General features: G+C 52.4%; 1 protein-coding gene across 1 annotated transcript; it reads right to left on the bottom strand.

Annotated features, from left to right (window-relative positions):
• Nucleotides 1-182: 182 nt before the first annotated feature.
• Nucleotides 183-17,739, bottom strand: SLC26A11 (solute carrier family 26 member 11). The gene is made up of 17 exons (XM_068977993.1): nucleotides 17,700-17,739; nucleotides 16,381-16,604; nucleotides 15,639-15,831; nucleotides 15,170-15,255; nucleotides 13,146-13,225; nucleotides 11,975-12,117; nucleotides 9,420-9,595; nucleotides 8,904-8,976; nucleotides 6,625-6,675; nucleotides 5,511-5,571; nucleotides 4,123-4,178; nucleotides 3,799-3,939; nucleotides 3,132-3,259; nucleotides 2,697-2,796; nucleotides 2,110-2,243; nucleotides 1,702-1,774; nucleotides 183-937 (listed from the first exon to the last, which is right to left on the bottom strand). Exons 2-17 carry the CDS (start codon nucleotides 16,600-16,602, stop codon nucleotides 846-848), a joined length of 1,809 nt encoding a protein of 602 aa, XP_068834094.1. The 5' UTR covers nucleotides 16,603-16,604; nucleotides 17,700-17,739; the 3' UTR covers nucleotides 183-845.
• Nucleotides 17,740-17,759: the final 20 nt, after the last annotated feature.

Raw genomic sequence — 17,759 nt, forward strand, 5'->3', positions numbered from 1 at the left:
GAAGTCAAATTCCAAACAGGCAAGTCCGTGTCTAGAGGGTCTGCTAAGTAAATTATGATGCATCTATGGAATAAGATACCACGGAGCCATTGATCATCATGTCTTCTCTATTTATTATCACAACGAATAATTCACAGCAATGACCGCATGAAAATGTGGGTCACAGAGCACCACGGATGAAATGATCCCATTTACATGACTGTAAACACACATCCACATGCTAAGTACACACATGTACGTGTACAGTGGAGGTCGGAGGTCGGGAGCTATCGCCAAAGTGGATGGGGGAGGGAAAGATTTCCGGTAGTTTTTACAATAAGCATGTATGGATTTTACAAAAACACCAAAGCTATCAGTTTTTTTTAATTTAGAAAACACAACAAAGTTACTCATAGACACTTTTAAGTCTTTTGGCAAACCTTGGTTTTCCTCTCAACAACAGCACAGCCGCCGCCATCAAGAAGGGAACCCACCTGAGAGATGCCTGCCCTCCCCGTTTCCCCCGAAATCCAGGAAGGCGCTGGGGCGAGAAGAGGGCCGTCTCCTAGACCACGCTGAAATCCCCACCCTTTCCTTTCTCACCTGGTCTGCCATTCTAGAAGGCTCTCTCCTAACCACTCTTTTAAAAAAAAGAGTTCACATACAGGGAAGAGCAGGGGGGTACCTTTTCGGTCACCTCAGAGGAAGGGGTGAGTCCCACCTGTGGACTCCACACCATTGCCCTCCCCCTCCTCCGGGTCACCTGCTCAGGTTTCTCAGATCCATCTGCAAGGCGGCATCTGGCATCACAGTGACAAGAACCTTCCGGGAGACCCTCTGATGTCGGGCACCCCTTGGCAGCCTACTCAGGCCTTCAGCAGGGCAATCTTGTGTTCCGGAACAGAGTCTTCGCTGCCATTATAGGGCTGGGTCCCTGGTTCTTGCTTCAGGTATTTCTCTGCAGAAAACACAAGGTTTTCAAACACTAAAAAAGCGAAGTGAGGATGGGTCAGTTCAGGGAATGGGATTAAAGGCTGGCATTTTGGGGGACCTTGAGTGCAGAGAGTTAAGGTCTCTGGGCTGGTGCCCCCAGCCCTGGGCTGGTTTCACCTAAGTCTCCATCATCATCCTCACCACTCTCGGTGCCATGATAACCCTCCTTATTGCCGGGTGGGTTCCTTGGCATGGCTGGGCCCAACCTGCTTATCCAGCTCCTGCGGATCAGCTTCTGGCTGCTTCCAGCAGCCACATGGATGGATCTCACAGATACCAGGCTGAGCTAAGGAAGCTAGACACAGAATCCTTCTGATCCCACTACACCAAGTTCTAGGACAGGCTACGCTGACTGACGGTAGGAGAAATCAGAGCAGCACTTACTCCCAGTGGCAGTCAGGGGAATGAGGGAAATTTCTGGAATGATGGAGATGATCTCCACCCTAACTGGACACCCACCACATTCATCTGTCAGGACTCAAACTCACACTTAGCATCTCTGCATTTCACTGTTTGTGAACTATGCCTCACATACAATCGTAAAAGATAAAACCCCAGAGCAGAAAGGCCCCCCAACAGCCTGACCACTGTCTCACCCTCGTCAGAGTGCGCCCCACTCTCGGACTCCAGCCCTGACCCCCCTCTCTCAGGGTTGCAGTCCTGTTGTCCTGGCCCCCAAGGCATGGGCAGTTGGGCTGCTGCGGCTCTATGCTGACTGGCTGCGCTCACCTGCTTCTTCCAGGGTGCAGAAGTACAGGACTCCCTTCAGGTCAGCAGACAGCAGGACACGGAGGACAGGGACCTGCGGGGCAGACGAGCGCTGACTCCAGGTGGGAGCGCTGCCGCCCCAGCACACCGCGCCACGGGCTGCCTCACAGCTCCGCGAGAGGGCCGTGTCTTAAGGGAATCCTCTCTGGGGGCAACAAGACGAGTGCTCTGCAAGCACGGGTTATAACGGAAGTGCGAGCAGAGGTCTGCAGCCTGAGGCCACGAGACAGGAGACCAGCTGCCTTCATCACTGTGTGTCGCTGGGCAAGTCACTCAGCTTCTTTGAGCCTCGGTAGCCTCATCTTGACATGGGGAAGGTGACAACACAGCCCTCACCAGGCTACTTCCAGAGCAGGTGCCAACACCCACCTGCAGGCCGATGAGGGCAAGGGTGGCACCCCGCTTGTGGAAGTCCTCCAGGAGTTCCCCAAGCCCCAGCACCACCGTGTAGTCGATGCTGCAGATGTGGGTGCAGTCCAGGGCCACGGAGCGCGGCGGGGATGCTGGGGGGAGAGGAGAGGTCACACCGGGTGCAGGCCACCACAGGAGGCCCTGGCCAGGGGCCTGGGGCCATGCGAGGCCATCAGGAGCACCTCCCCAGTGTGAATGGGAAAGGGAAAGGACAAGGACCCGAGCCATTAGCTGTTTGGGGACAGCAGCAACTGTTTCCTTCACTGGGCAGACAAACAAGCCCCTTTCTTCCCTAAATATCAACTCCCAGAAGCAGTGTGCCCTTAGGGACACATGGTGGGGACCTGCCACCCTTAATGCATGCAGACAGCGGGGGTGGGGGTTTCACTGGACACAACTCTGATATGCGAGAGCCCCTGGACCCAAGGGCAGGCAAGCTCCTTCCTGACACTCGAGGGCAAGATCTGGGGTTCAGCAGGAGCCAGGCTGGGTGCAGAGAAGGTGGTGGGGAGCTGGGGATGACCACAGCCCACGTGGCCACGTACTTTCCAGAGCCCGGCTCAGCAATGCCTCTCGGAGGGTCTCAATTGCAGGGAAGTGCAGGCCACTCGCCGGCTGCAGGACTAGCATTGGACCCTCTGACACCTGGGGACAGCAGGGGAAAGCCAGTGAGCCCCAGAGGCCAATTCAACAGGGCAGCTCTGCCAGGCTTAGGGTGGATGCAGAGTGCAGAGCTGGCGGGAGCCCTCACCCATGGCCCCACCCACGGCCCCATGCACCACAGGAGAACAGCGTGCGGTTAATGCAGGAAGGTCACACCATCCACCAGGTGAAAGGTCACTTGGCAGTACCTCAGGCCACAACCACGCTGAGAGCCAAAGTGTAAGACAGTGGGATCAAAGGGTACACCCCATGGCATACTTCACCCCACTGGGCCCCCTGAGGCCGGTGGGGCCCCCTCAGGGAGGCAGATGGGCTACCTGTATTTTGGGTCTGGCCACGGAGTGCAGGAGAATCAGCACAGACACCAGGGTGCCTGCCAGGATCCCGTACTGGACTTCCCAGAAGCAGAGCAGGAACGTCACACAGAGGGGCAACAGGTCCAGCCCTGAGAGAGGGGGTCCAGCTGAGAGGGGGACCCTCCTCGGCGAGCTCAGCTCCTAGCTACCTGAGCCCTCCGATGAGGACGCCTCATGTTTGGCTTTCATGTAACGAGTAAAGGTGTCTTGGACCCCATGCAGCCCCCCGAGGGACCGCCCCCACCCGCCCAGGGACTTGGGGACTGATGCTGCTGACAGGCCATGCCAGCTCAAGGGTGTCAGAGGCAGGAAGTCCCTCCCTGTCTGGCTGACCTGGCCCCCGGCCCCTGGAACGAGGCCACAGTGGGCACTTCTCAGGGGACCAAGGATAAAGGGATGCAGAAGTCACATAAATCCCTCAACTCCTTTGAGAAACTAAACGGAGTAAAAACTTGTTATAGTAAATGAACTGCAGGTTCATGATGGTGGAGAAGGGAGGCTGTGACGTGGGCCCTGCTGGTCACCCCAAAGACCCCGCCTTGCCCCAGCTGGGCTGGTGTGGGCAGCGGCCAACAGCAGGGGCAGGATCATTGATAAACCGCAGGGCTGACAGATAGGAGACACATACTCTTCACTCGCCAGAGCGTCCTCACGATCTTGGTGTCAAACAGGGGGACCACGGCCATGATAATGACGGCAGCCAGGGCAGACTTGGGGATATAGTAGAAGAGCGAGGTCAGGTAGTCCAGCGACAGCAGCACCAGAGCTCCTGTGGGGGTGTGGGGGCGCCGTGACCTTGTGGCCCTGCCGCCCCGACTCCCACTCAGAAAGGAGCCCCTCTGGGGCACAGAGCTGGGCGCCACCCGCACCCCGGGCTCCTTCCTCTCCTTTCCTCCCATCTCACTGTCGTGGACACGGGAGAACACGGTGTGTGTGCTCGAGGGGTGCTCACCTGTCATCAGGCCCCCCGCTGGGGTGCACACTCCAGACTGGGCATTCACAGCCGTCCTGGAAGGTGAGAGAAACCCATTAGTGGCTGTCAGTTGGACCGGGAGAGCAGCGGAGGTCCACACAGCTATGGCTAGTCTCCAGGAATGGGGGCTCCCATGGTGGGAGGGGTGGGGGTGGGGGAAACGGGAGCCCTCACCAATGTCACCACCTAGTGGAGAGACTTAAGACACTGGCGCACTGGGTCCTCTCACCAAGGGGGACTCCTGGGCCTTCTCAACCCCAAATAACAGATCAGCATGTCTGAGACAGGCCTAGTTATAAATCCAGATGTCCAACACTGTAATTGTGCTAGATATCAGGGGACACAAAATACGACCTTAACTAAACAGGTTTGCAACCCAGTTATGCCAACGAGAGCATATAAAAAATTAACTTGAAAACTGGTTAGAGGTTTTACTTCACGAATGCTAGTATAGCACCCACCAAGTGACCAGAGATTTTCTTTAAACTCCCTAAATAATTTTCTGAGGCAGACAGGCCTGTCATGACTCTACAGACAGAGAGGTTGAGATGTGGGAGGTCGGGCCACATGCCCTGCACCCCCTCAACATGGTGCTTTGGGGTGTCAGGAAGGTTTAGTGCTCAGATTGGGTTGGGCTGGGTTCCAGGACTTGGCCTGAGGGCTGGGCACTGATGCCTTCTCTTCTCTTTCCAGCCATGGGCCTCCCTCCCACCCTGCCCTCCTGCTTTTGGGGGGTCCGTATGGTGACCCCACCTGACAGTCTGCCCCTTCTTCAGGCAGAGCTGCAGTCTTTCCCGCCCCCACTATCTTTCAGGAGTTAACTCAAGCAACAAGATGCCAGGAACATTTCCATGCATGGGCATCTTTTTAATGTTAAACTGCAACACTGTGTGAGCATGCTCAGTCACTTCAGTCGTGCCGACCCTTTGCGACCCTATGGACTGTAGCCCACGAGGCTTCTCTGTCCATGGGATTCTCCAGGCAAGGAACACTGGAGTGGGCTGCCATGCCCTCCTTCAGGAGATCTTCCAGACCCAGGATTGAACCCAGGTCTCTTATGTCTCCTGCACTGGCAGGCAGGTTCTTTACCCCTAGCTGTCACCTGGGAAGCCTGCAACACTGTATACTGTTGTAAAAGAAAATCAGTCAAAGAGGTGGGAAGCAGATGGAGCGCCCCCGTCCTGCGTCTGTGTGAACTCTGTCAGAGCTGACCGAGGGGGAGAAGACGGATAGGGAGAACCATGATAATGGCCTCAGGACATGGGAAGGACCCCGCAGGGGAGCCGGTTCTTCAAGTCGGAAGAAGACCTTTAGTCCCAGGCTGGGACCTCTCTGGAGACACAGAGAGGGAGCATGTGGTCACTCACCGTCCAAAGCTGCCTGTGACCGGGTAGGAGGAGAAGAGGGAGCCCAGGATGTTGGTTAAGCCTAGGGAGAAAACAGAAGGAAAAGGTTCTTGCAGGGGAAGGACCATGAAACAGAGCAGAAAAGGAGATGTAAAGGAAAGACACAGAAACCAAACAACCAGAAGACAGGAGGGGAGAGGCTCTTCACAGGGGGCACCTTGTATCAGGTCATCCCTCCCTCTAGGAAGGACAAAACAAACCAGGATCTCTGCCAGTGTGCTGAGGTTGCCTCCAGCTATGGAGCAGTTCTGACCCCGGCCTTGCCTATGTGAGTTAGATATGCCTTTTCCTGTGTATAACAGAACAAAGAATCCCATTGCCCAGAAGTGGGGCGGTGGCTGAACAGGGCAAGTGCGCACAGGCCCAAAGTGCCCAGTCCTTCTGGGGTCCCTCATGGTCTGAATTCCTTCGAAGCCACACTCCTTTCCTGAGATGACCAGCCAAAATGAAGTCTTTGATTAATCTGTACTGGGCACACCCATGCCTGGAGCCTGGCTGGGAACCCAGAATGGAGTTAATCAGACCACATTCATCACCACTGGATTGTCAGCAGCCCTTCAGTCAGTGGCCTTCACAAAGATGACCTCAGTCTCCTTGGTTCCGCAAAACCCACAGCCAGTCCGTAGGTTCAAGGCCTACTCTCAAGAGAGCGCAGATGACACTCATGATACAGACCTCCAGTCAGGAATCCTGGGGCCAACTTGAGTCCTAACTCATCCACAGGGTGGGGCAAAGGCAGCCAAGATCCTGTAGGATCAGCAGGCTCACCTGAGATCTTACCTGGCCACATTCCTCAGCCATCTGATCCTCGCCCTGGAAAGCCCCAACCCCAGCCCAAGAGGAACATTCCAGGTGTTTCTCGACCGAGAACAGGCCACAGCCCTCAGGGTCAGGTACACAGCAGGTGCTCAACGAGCCTCAGTCAGATTGGACACCAGATGTCAGTACCCTACTCCTAGTGATTAAACTGAGCCACCTGAGGTGGGTCTAGGGCCCCACTTGGGCCAGCTGTGCACCCTGCGTGTCAGCACCACCACCACCCAGACCCCCAGAGCGCCCGCTGCTTGAGTCTTACCGATGGCCAGCAGCTCCTGGTTGGAGTTAATTCGGTAATTATTTTGAGACGCTAAAGAGAACGGACAAAACATTGTTACTAGATATATATCATCGGGAAACTGTTTGTGAAACAATAAAACAGGATACCAGTTTCTCCTTATAGCACTGTATTTCATAAATATAAGGTATAAACACAGATAAAATATATCCGTATATGCAAAGGTATATGTGTCTCTGTGTGTTTACAAAAAAAAAAACAAAAGAGAGTAGAAAGACATAGAGTGAAATGTTACCAGCAGTTAATTGGGGTAGTGAGGGAAATTATAAGTGATTCATCTTTTCTTTATCAATTTCTGAACTTCCAATACTTTGTGCAACATATATTGCTTTTATAAGGGAAGGATGTTTTAAATGAAAAGCTCTCTGGTTATAGGTTACAATGACTAGAGAGTCTCAGATGTAGGCCTAGAGAGATGAGCAGGAAGATTTAGGGGGAAACCATGGAGGAGCATGAATCTTAAGACAGCAGTTGGCAAACTTTCGGTAAAGTGCCAGACCATCAGTACTTCAGTTCTGTTTTAATATTTACTTATTTAGCAACATCAGGTCTTAGTTGTGGCACATGGGATCTTCTGTTGCAGTGCACAGAATCTCTAGTTGCAGAGTGTGGGTTTAGTTACCCTGTGGCATGTGGGGTCTTAGTTCCCCACCCAGGGATTGAACTCATGTCCCCTGTATTGCAAGGCGGATTTTTAACCACTGGACCACCAGCGAAGTCCTCAATACTTTACGTTTTTTTTCTTTTTTTTAATCAAAAGCATTTTTTAATGCTCTAGGTTTTGAGGATCACATCCTCTGTCACACTGCTCTGCTCCCCACTGTAACACAAAGTAGCCACAAACCATGAAACAACTGAGCAAGAGACCACCTTAAAATAAAACCTTATTTGTGAACTCAAATAGGAATTTCATATACTTTTCAAGTGTCCCCAAATCCTAATCTTCTTTAGATATTTTTTTCAAACATTTAAAACGCAAAAGCCATTCTTAGGTAATGGGCAGCCGGCCATGGTTTACTAAGCCTTGATTTAAAAGTGCAACAAGCTTTGCAAATGAGCACAGAAGTCAGTGGACTTGAAAAGAAAACAGAGAGTTTTCTAAGTAATAAACAAGATGAGTAACAGTTGTCACATGCAGATTCTAAGATATGCCCCTCCAGATTAAAAAAAAAGGTTCAGAAAAATTAAACAAGAAAGATGTGAGCTGAACAGGTTGCAAACTGAAATGTAGTGTGGTCTTTTGCGATTGTTGGTGTTTGCAAAGGAAAACCCCTTAGAATGAACTGCTTTAGAGTCTCCTTGGAATGGTCTAAGGATCCAGATGCTGGAACTTCAGGGAAAGAAACAGAATCCTGGCACAACCTGGGCTGAGCAGTAAACACAGATTAGGTAGTCATAATAACAAACATATCATATACTTGAATTTTAACCTTTAGAGTCAGATTAGATCCAAACAAAGACTTAACCCTGTTATAGAACAGAAACAGCACGTCATCCTCATGGACAACACAGAGCACAAGTCCAAGGACCTAAGACAGACGCGGGGACACGTGAAGGGTTTGGCAGCCCCAGCTCAGGCAGAGGGAATCAGTATTGAGCGGCGAACACATAAGTAGATTAACGTTTCCCAACCTCTGACGGGGTGAGGAGGGGACAGACCAGCTGTGTTCAGACACCTGGAAAGGGTACCTTGTTAAATTTTTAGGAATTTTGCTAACAGGTTGTCAAATACAGCCATTATTACCAATTAAATGAAAACTTTCAATTAAATCAATTACATTAAAAACAAAGATAATACTTAAAATGTGTCCGTTCTTAATATACTTTACTACCTTTCATTATGACCAATGAAATTACTTAGCTGTATGCATACAATGGATAGTGGCTATTTCATATCTCATCACAAGACCTGAATGTTCAGACTCCACATTCAGCTTGAAATTAACTGGCAGCGGAAGGGTGTACACCACACACAGAAAGTTCAACTGGCAAAGGCTCAATGCAGGACCTTTTATGTCCAGAGAGGGGACTGTCAAATATTTTCAGCTACTGGAAGAGGTTTTTCATTGACAATCCATTTTCACTAATTTTTTTCAAAAAACATAAACATGTGCTACTTGGATAAAAATTCAAAGTTTTAAAAATCAGAGCAGATAAAAGCAAGCAGGAGAGCAGGCAAGCAAGGCAGGCTGAGCTCCGGGTTGAGGTGCCAGGGAGGGCGTGGGTGGTGAGCATCTTACCAAAGGATTTGGCCACTGCGATGCTCTCCAGGAGACCCATCAGGGGTACCACGACCAGCCCGGCCCCCATTCCCTGAGAGAGGAGAGAGGGGTGGTGAGTGACCCTCCGGGGAAGGACAGAACAGGTCTGACCAGGCAGTGACCCAATAAGGCAAGCACTGGCTTGTCTATGTCTGACGGAAGCAAACATAACTCTAGCAGCAGGGCTGTGAGCTCACACTGCAAGGAACAAGACACAGAGCAGAACACAACAAATTCCTGCTCTGCCAGCGTCCATGATGGCAGAAACACCCCTGGGCTCAAGGCGGAAAAAATACCCGTGGTGTCCCTTGAGGCTGTGACTAATCAGGAATTCATTCACACCTGTCTCTGTACCAGAGATGCACCTTCCTGAGGAGGCAGCAGTCCGAGCTGAGGTCAGAACCGCCTGTCACTAAGCTGTTGCATCAGGAGATAGAACCAGGGCCAGGGGCACTGCAGCCTTGGCCAAACTGGCCGGGTTCTGTCTCTACCCACCTGTACCATCTCGGTGAAGGAGACTGTCCCATTGGCAGTGGTCACTGAGAAGGGAGGGATGTGGGCATCAGGGAGTCCCTCAGGTGTCTTCCCAGTTAGAACAAAAGGCTGGTATCCGGTCACCTGGAAGGAGTATGCGACCAAGGCAGCAAAGGAGACCACCAGGGCGTTGCGAGCTAGGATAGACGGTGAGAATGAAGGACATTAGCAGGATAAGGAGGGTCATCTCCAGAGAAAATTATAATCCTACATATGTATGTACATACAAAATCTGTTCTCTGATAATAACGGAGTTACATTAGAAATCAGTAGCAAAATACTAATTAGAAAATCACCAAATATTTGGAAACTAACTCCTAAAAGGCTCCTGGTTCAAAGAAAAGAAATAATCCACTCTTAAATAATCCACAATTCAAAGGAGATGCCAAAATGGAAATTAGAAAGCATTTAGAACTAAATGAAAGTGAAACTATAACCTATCAAAATTGTGGGCTGCAGCTAAACCAGTGCTGAACAGGGAAATTTATTATCCTGAACACTGTATCAGAGAAGAAGGCAGGACTCAAAGACCTCAGTTTCTGTCTTAAGATTTTGAAAAGGAAAGGTAAACTTAAGATCAGCCAATGCAAAGAAATAATAAATATCAGAGCAGAATCAATGAACTAGACGAAAGCAACGGAGAGATCAATGTTGAGAGAAGAGAGAGAATCAAAAGTTCCGTGAGATAAACGAAACCAATAAACTTCTAGGTCAGTTGATAAGGAAAAAGGGCAAGTGACCTGGGAGCAAGTCCTCACTCTGCCTCATCCTTCCTATGTGACCTTGAGAAGTCTTATTTGGTTTGTCTGTTTTATCTTTCAGAGCCTTACTTCCCTCACTGGCAAAACAGGGAAAATAATATCCTATCCTCAAGGCTGTGATGAGAATCAAAAGAAGTGATGTTTGTGAAGTGCTTCCTCAGAGTCTGCATTTCCAACAAGTTTCCAAGCTGCTCTGAGCCCACACTTTGTAAAACTTTTGGACAACAGAACCTGTTTTCATTATCTTATAGATGACTATACTAAAGTGCATAAAATTTTGAAAACAACTCATGCAAGTGCCAAGTGGCTAAGCTAGGACTTGAAGCCAGGAGTTTTTCTTTTTTCTTAAACAGCTTTTTTTTTTTAAGTTACCTATAGATGGCTGGAGGAATACGGCCACACCTTGCAGCATGCGAGGTCATAGTTGCCGGATCAGGAACCGTACCTGTGCGCCCTGCAGTTTCCACTGAATCACCAGATAAGTCCCCAGGAATTTCCACTATAAACCCAGTGCTCTTCCACCCTCCCCATCTGGAGTGCTAAACATTTAACCATGGCCTTCAGGCTGCAGAATAGGGTCTGGTGAGTGACTCTAGGGACCAAGAACCAGCTGGAGAATCTGGAAGTGACTCAAGGGCTAAGAATCTAGCCACCCCTTCTTCTCACATGTGGCTGGATTTCATGGCTGCCAAGGAGTAGGTCCAAGTGGGGTGATTTCTATTCCCCTCAGCTCTGGGGAAGGCCCACTGATATCAGCACTTCTTGCTTTGTTATACTTGCCATTCTATCTCGGTGTCATCTACTGGTAGCTCAGTGGAGAGATTTCTGTTGACATCCCACTCCCATCCCTCACCCCCCTACCCACAGATGGCCCTTCAACCAGCCAATGGTCTCGTGAACTCTCCTCATCTGGCAGCCTTTCATCTCAGCCTTTCTTTATAGATCCTCTGGTTGATTCCAGGCCCAAAGGAAAAGCTTTACCCTCTGAGGTGAAAAGTGAAAATCACTCAGTCGTGTCTCTTTGTGACCCCATGGCCTATACAGTCCATGGAATTCTCCAGGCCAGAATACTGGAGTGGGTAGCCTTTCCCTTCTCCAGGGAATCTTCCCAACCCAGGGATCGAACCCAGGTCTCCCACATTGCAGGCAGATTCTTTCCAGATGAGCCACAAGAGAAGCCCAAGAATACTGCAGTGGGTAGCCTATCCCTTTTCCAGCAGATCTTCCTGACCCAGGAATCAAACCGGGGTCTCCTGCACTGCAGGTGGATTCTTTACCAACTGGGCTATTAGGAAAGCCCTTACCCTCTGCAACTGCAGAGGGATCAGTTTGTCTCAGTGGAACTAGTTTTCTCCCCCAGAGACCTGCCAGGGTTTCTCAGCCTTCACACTGCTGTTTTCGGTCAGATCATTCTTTGCCACAAGCGACTATACATTGCAGGATGTTTAGCGATGTCCCTGCTCTCCACCCATCGCATGCCAGAAACAGCTTTGCCCCACAGGGCTAACCAAAAATGTCTCTGGACGTTGGCAAAAGTCCCACAGGTGGGGGTCAGGGGCATGATGTACAAAGTCATTCCTGGCTGAGAACTTCTGCTGCTAAAGCAGTTTCCAGGCTGGCTGCATATCCGAACCACCTAGTGAGTGACGTGAGATCTCAAGGGGTGGGATTCCAGTTCCTGGGGTGACTACAATGTGAGTCCAGGTTATACAAGACAGCTGTGGAAGTGCTCCCTCGGCCGGAAGCCGTCCTCACCTGTGGTGGCAGTCCAAACCAGCCCGTGGCTGAGCCGCACTCCGGTGGGCATCTCGGGATGGACAGGAGGCACGTGGTCCCGCATCAGCTTCAGCACCAGCAGCAGCACCATGCAGACCAGTCCCAGCACTGCATCACCCACCCTGCAGACAGACACTGGTCACCGCCCAACCCCACAAACAGCGCTGGCCTTCTGGCCTTTGGCTGCCGGAATGTTTTCTCTCTTGAATGCTCTTTTTGCGTTTTCCTAAGAAATCTGTGTCCCTATTCCACGTCAAATCTTTATTCAAAACTTAGTAGGTATGCAGGCCCTAGGGGTTGAGGGCCAGATCACAGTGGGAGGTGCACTGCCACTCACAGTTTCAGTTTGTAGCTCTCTGGGCTACAAATGCCTCGCTGGTTCCAGAAGACTCACTTCTGACCCGGCCATCTCCATTTCCACTGCCCTCTGTGACCCCCACCAGCTATATCCTATGGGCCGGGAACCTCAGCAGCAGATGGGAAGAAGACGAGGGTCACAGGGTTTCTCCCCGACTCCCTCCAAGTAGCGCCCCCTACAGCTCCCTCCAGGTCATTTCTTCCTCTTGCCTCTCCAGTCAGAGAAGGGTCCTGACCTGTGGCCAAGAGCATCTCCTATTTGTTCCTTTAACTCACTGGCCCTCTGGGAGATGCAGCTCCATCTGAGGGAGGCGCTTGCTGAGGGAACCGCCTCTACCTGCCGTCCACCCCTTGGGCACCTGCGTATCTCCCTGCCCTACGTCCTCCTCTTGGCTGAACTATGAATTCTTTGAGTGACAGACTGCGTGCCCTTCCCTTTTGTGGTCTCTTCTTACTTCGACCATCTGAGAAAGTCCCGCATGGGGTCATGCTGACCGGGGCACTGGACTGACTGGAGCAGAGCTTCTCAAGCTTCAATCAATATGCTGGCCAATCATCTGGGGCTCTCGTCAACCTGATCAGTTCAGCAGGTCTGGGCCGGCCAGAGTGTGTATATCTTACCAGCTGCCAGGTGATGCCAATGGTACTGCACATGGGGCCCCTGTTTAAGCAGCAGGGCCCCAGAGGAGTGGAATAAATGCCACCTGGGAGTGGAAATGGGGAGGGGATGGGAAGGGGGTGTACAAGGAAGAGCTTCCTAATACAGGGGGGAGAAACTCAGCCGCCCGGGTACCTGGTCTCTCCGATGTTGTGGAAAGTGTAATACACTTGCAGGAAAAACTGCCTGGGGATGTGCTGCAGTCCCAGCAGATTCTGTTCAAACAGAGATTGTGGTTAGACAACCTTCTGGAACATAAACCCTGAGGCCTCTCCCTTGCAGCATGGGTTCTAAAACTGGAGTCCCCTACCCCCAAGTGCCCTTCCTGAGGGAAAACACTTGCTGGCTCTACCGGGCTTATCTAAGTCCATTCCCAAAGCCCCCCACGGGCAGATGAAAGTCATCCCTCCCCAAGGAAGAGGGGATGCAGAGGGCATGTCACAATGTTCACGTGTTTCAGGGCTTTGCAAGTTATTTTCCTGTCCTAGGAAAATCAGCATAGGCGACCTCAAGCCAAGGAAACTGGTTCAACAAGTGCCCTGGTTAAGAGTCCGGGGTCCGGAGTCCTGGGGCCCCAACCCGCCCGCGCAGACCCGGCTGCCTGAGCCGGCGGCCTCGTCCATCACCTAGCGGCCCGCCCGCCACAGCACAGGCCCCGCCGCCATTGGCCCGAGACCGCGTCCGTCACTCGGAGGCCTGCCTGCCGGGCACCGCCCCCTATCGGAAGGAAAAATCTGCGCAGGCAGGCAGAACCGCGCGGGTGGCGCCGCAGGGCCCCCACCAAATCAGCAGTCCTCGTCAGTGAGAAGGGGCGCCGCTCTGTGCTTTAGTTCTTTATCTGGCTGGGATCAGAAGGGGCAGTCGAGGCCAGACTCCCAGGGTGGTCAGTCTCCAAGGACCCCAAAACCCGCTGTGCACACAGCCATTGAAGGGGAAGGACACTGAGGAGGGCAGACACAGAGAGGGGTCTCTGTCCTGGGCAGGGGACTCCTGTTCGGGCAGGTCAAGAGGAACCCCACCCTACCCAGCCTAAAGGCTCTCAGAGGGCTGTCATGACGTAGTCAAGGTTTTGAAGACAGGGCCTAGGGTTGTCGAATAGGAATGCGTAAAGCAGCTACCCTCTCACTGTGTTATGAAAAAAAAACATCCTTGACTCTAAAAATGAAGGATAATGTTTCCAGAATAAAGGACACAGCATCCCACGAAACAGCATTTGCCAAGCTTACCCTGACATATGTGTGTACATAATCTATTCTTTGAATTTACCCACATTGTTCTAGGCTGTTTCCTCCCCTATAAATGGAGATAATGATAAGCTTACCTCCCAGAGGACTCGTGAGAACTAAATGCAGGGTGCATTCAGTCCCACACCCAAATGGGTCAGCTACCCTAGTCTCTCTCACATGTACCCCTCTGGGGCTTTGTGTTCTCACTTTCTTACTTGGCCTCCATCCTTGAAGACTGTCACCGGCCAGGCTGAAGCGGAGCCTGACTGTGGGAATCACACCATGGAGAGCCTGGTGTGAGCATGTGTCTGTTCCCCTGAATCTCTACAATTCAGCTCAGTTTCATTCTGCTCAGCACAGCTCGGGACAGCCACATTGGAAACAAAACAGTCCCTGCCCTCCAGGCACTCAGAACCCAGTGGAAGGAGAACAAATGATATCCTCAGATGACCAGTGATTACTGATTCTAATACTTGCCACAGACATTTAAATGAAAACATAAAGGAACATGATAGTTGAAAACACTGAATGAGAAGTTGGGGGTGGGGAGACATAAAAATGAAATCACCTAGCTAAATTAGCTTGGGGGAGCAATCTGCTTGTCAAAATTTTGGCAGTATGCTTGTGACCTGTGAAGACCTGCTGGCTGAGTGTGTATTTGAGGCTGCAGAACTCTGTGAGGTGAACCAAGCACTTAGGCATGAAAACTCTGACAAGTGTGGGGCTGCCATTACTGGTTCCCCAAATTACCTGTGGTAGAACTTGGCCATCATTCAAGATCTCCCCCAAAGGACGGTTTTATTAATGGAGACTTGGTCAGCACCACAGGCTCTGGACCCTCAAAGAGCAGGAGTTTGACAGGCCCACACGTATCAGGACACGGCCTCAGTCCTGTTAGCCGGTAGGTGCCCCAGGGCCAACTAGTGTGCCTACCTTGATCTGCCCGAAGCCGATGATGATGGCAGCAGCCGAGGTGAAACCTTTAATGACGGGACAGGAGATGAAGTCCAGCAGGAGCCCTGCACAGCCAAGAGGGAACACCACGCTGGTCCCAGCCCTACTGGCTCAGCGTGGGCTGGGAGAGGTGAGGGCTGGACTGGAGCTAAAGACCAGTGGAGGGCATGCCCTGTTTGGGCTGGTTTGGAGAGCAAGGGAGACTATGGACTGAGCCCCTGGGCACTTCTCCAAGTGTCCTGGCTGAGCATAATAGGGAAGGGCTGAGAGTCATCCTTCCTTAGACACACACACACACACACACACACAGAGACACACAGACACACACACACACACACACACACGGATAGCCCTTGAAATACAAAGAAGGAACTGCAGAAGGCATGGCATCCCCAGGAGGAGAACTGTAGCCCCCCACCCTCATAGCAGGAAAGCCTGAGAATCTTACCTAAGCGCAGGAACCCCATGCCTAACTGGATGCAGCCTGACAGAAAAGCCAGCAGCACAGCGTACGCAGGCTCGTGGAAGGTGTAGAAGGAGACCAGGAGGGACATGATGGCCGTGGGGCCCAGAGTCACATCTCGGGAGGTGCCCAGAAAGAAATATACGAAGCACCCCATGAAGGCAGAGTAGAGGCCGTACTGTTGGGCAGAGAGAGCAATGAATACCCAGGAGGCTCATGGCACACCCCGATGGGTCCCTGGCGTAGCTGACTGAGCAGAGGAATCTGTGTTGTCTGTTGTGTATTCTGGGCACAGCAGTGTATACAGGCAGGGCAAAATGCTTACCCTCTGTTACCCAAGGTTGTGGACCTACAGTGATTAGGGGCCTCTTTTCTACCCACACCCACCTGGGGCCTAGTGTTCTTGTGTCTGAGTCCGAGAGTCTGAGAAAAGGTTCTTAAAGCCAGGGTGAGTCATCTCCCTGGCCCCATCAGGCCATCCAGAACTAGCTTGGTGCCTGTGTGTGACAACTGTGACAAGAATGGTTACAGGGGCATGTGTCTGCCCAAAGGCCATCACATGCTCTAGGTTATAAAATAAGGCTTTGTTGGACTGGAGCCCAGGGTGCCCCCTTGTCTGGAGGGGATACTATGCATTTCTACTCTGCTCCTGGACGAGCAGTAAGGTCTGGAGTGGGGTCAGGCTGAGGGGAAAGGAGGTGGGGGGCAGCAGGGGCAGCCATCTCACCTGGGGAGGGAGTCCAGCCACCTCGGCATAGGCCAGCGCCTGGGGAATGACTGTGAGCCCGACTGAGATCCCAGCGATGAAGTCCATCTTCAGGGCATACCAGGTGTAGTCAGGCAGCCAGCCCAGGAAAGGTAGCCACTTCTGCATGGTCTCAGTGGACCAGCAGCAGGACATAGGGGCAAAGCCCTTGGGTGGCTTCATAGGAGACATAGGAGGCGACATGTCTGGAGCGGGGGTAGGACACAGACCAGCAATCAGTGTCTGGGCTTCATAAAACCCAGCAATAAGGGGGGAGGGGGTTGCCCAGAGACATCAAGAGATGCGTCATTGGTTTACTCCCACGTAGGGGGGTGGAGCCAGACGGGTTAAATCTCTCCCACACCTTGCAGATCTGAGACAGGAAACTAACACCTTAGGTAGAGGAGCCCCCAGTCGAAGGCGCAGTGCCTACTCCTCACCGACTGCTCTCCCTGAACCCCACCTGCCCAGACCCTAGGTGCCTTCCCTTCCGCCATCAACTCTGGCCCAGGGGGGAAAAAAAAGATTTCTCAATGAGAAGCCTAAATACTAATGAAACTCAAGGTTTCACTTTCCAGGAAAATTTATTTCCTTTTTTATTTCCCCCCTCCCTGGAAAATTTAACGGGGAGCAGTGCAGAGAAAAGCACGTCCACGGTGACAGCCATAGCTGTCCGGCGAGTGGGAGGGTGACTGGACGTGCGAGCGTCCTGAGATTTTCCAAGTGCGCACCATGGAAGGCTCCACCCACTACGGCAGACTGCGGCGCTGTAGTGGGGGGGCTCCCATCCCAAGGCTGCGCCTCACCCCAACCCCCACCTGTGGCGTTTCATCTTTAGTGGCGTCCTAGGTATTCTAGTCGGTTCTGAACGAACGTCAGCGGGTCCCCCACTAATTCGGGTCGCGCATTCTCTGGAGCCCCTGGAGCGCAAAGCCCGTCCTGGCGCCCCTGACGCAAAGCCCGTCTCAGCACACCCCCTACTCCCGGTCCCCGCGAGGATGTTACGGACACAACCTGCCTCCCACCCCCAAAGCCTCTTGCCCCGGACGCTGGGGTCTAAGGCGTGGGGATTCCAAGCCGGCTGACCGTCTGTGGCCTGCTAGCCCCAGCAAGACGGAGGGTGTAGGGGACCTGGTGGGGATGAAGTGGGTGGGAGCGGGGTCCCCGCGGGAGGCGCCCGCACTCTCGGACCCCACTTCTCCCCCCGACTCGGCAGCCCACCAGCGATCTCGGCCGGTACCCGGGCGGCTCGCTCACCCGGTCCCGGTCCCAGGCCCCGCCGCCGTCCGCCGCGCACTCACCGGACGCCACTGCTCCAGATCTCCGGTTGTCTCTGCAGCTCCGGGTTTCCCGTCGTCTCC

Source organism: Capricornis sumatraensis, chromosome 8, assembly GCF_032405125.1.
Source record: "Capricornis sumatraensis isolate serow.1 chromosome 8, serow.2, whole genome shotgun sequence".
Taxonomy (NCBI): Eukaryota; Metazoa; Chordata; class Mammalia; order Artiodactyla; family Bovidae; genus Capricornis; species Capricornis sumatraensis.

Excerpts from the sequence above, each read along its gene's own strand:
- SLC26A11 (XM_068977993.1), bottom strand. The coding sequence starts at position 16,602 with ATGTCGCCTCCTATGTCTCCTATGAAGCCACCCAAGGGCTTTGCCCCT. Across the intron at positions 5,572-6,624 it reads CCAGGAGCTGCTGGCCATCG|GCTTAACCAACATCCTGGGC; the intron begins GTAAGACTCAAG and ends TTTTCTCCCTAG. Across the intron at positions 938-1,701 it reads CTGCACCCTGGAAGAAGCAG|AGAAATACCTGAAGCAAGAA; the intron begins GTGAGCGCAGCC and ends TGTTTTCTGCAG.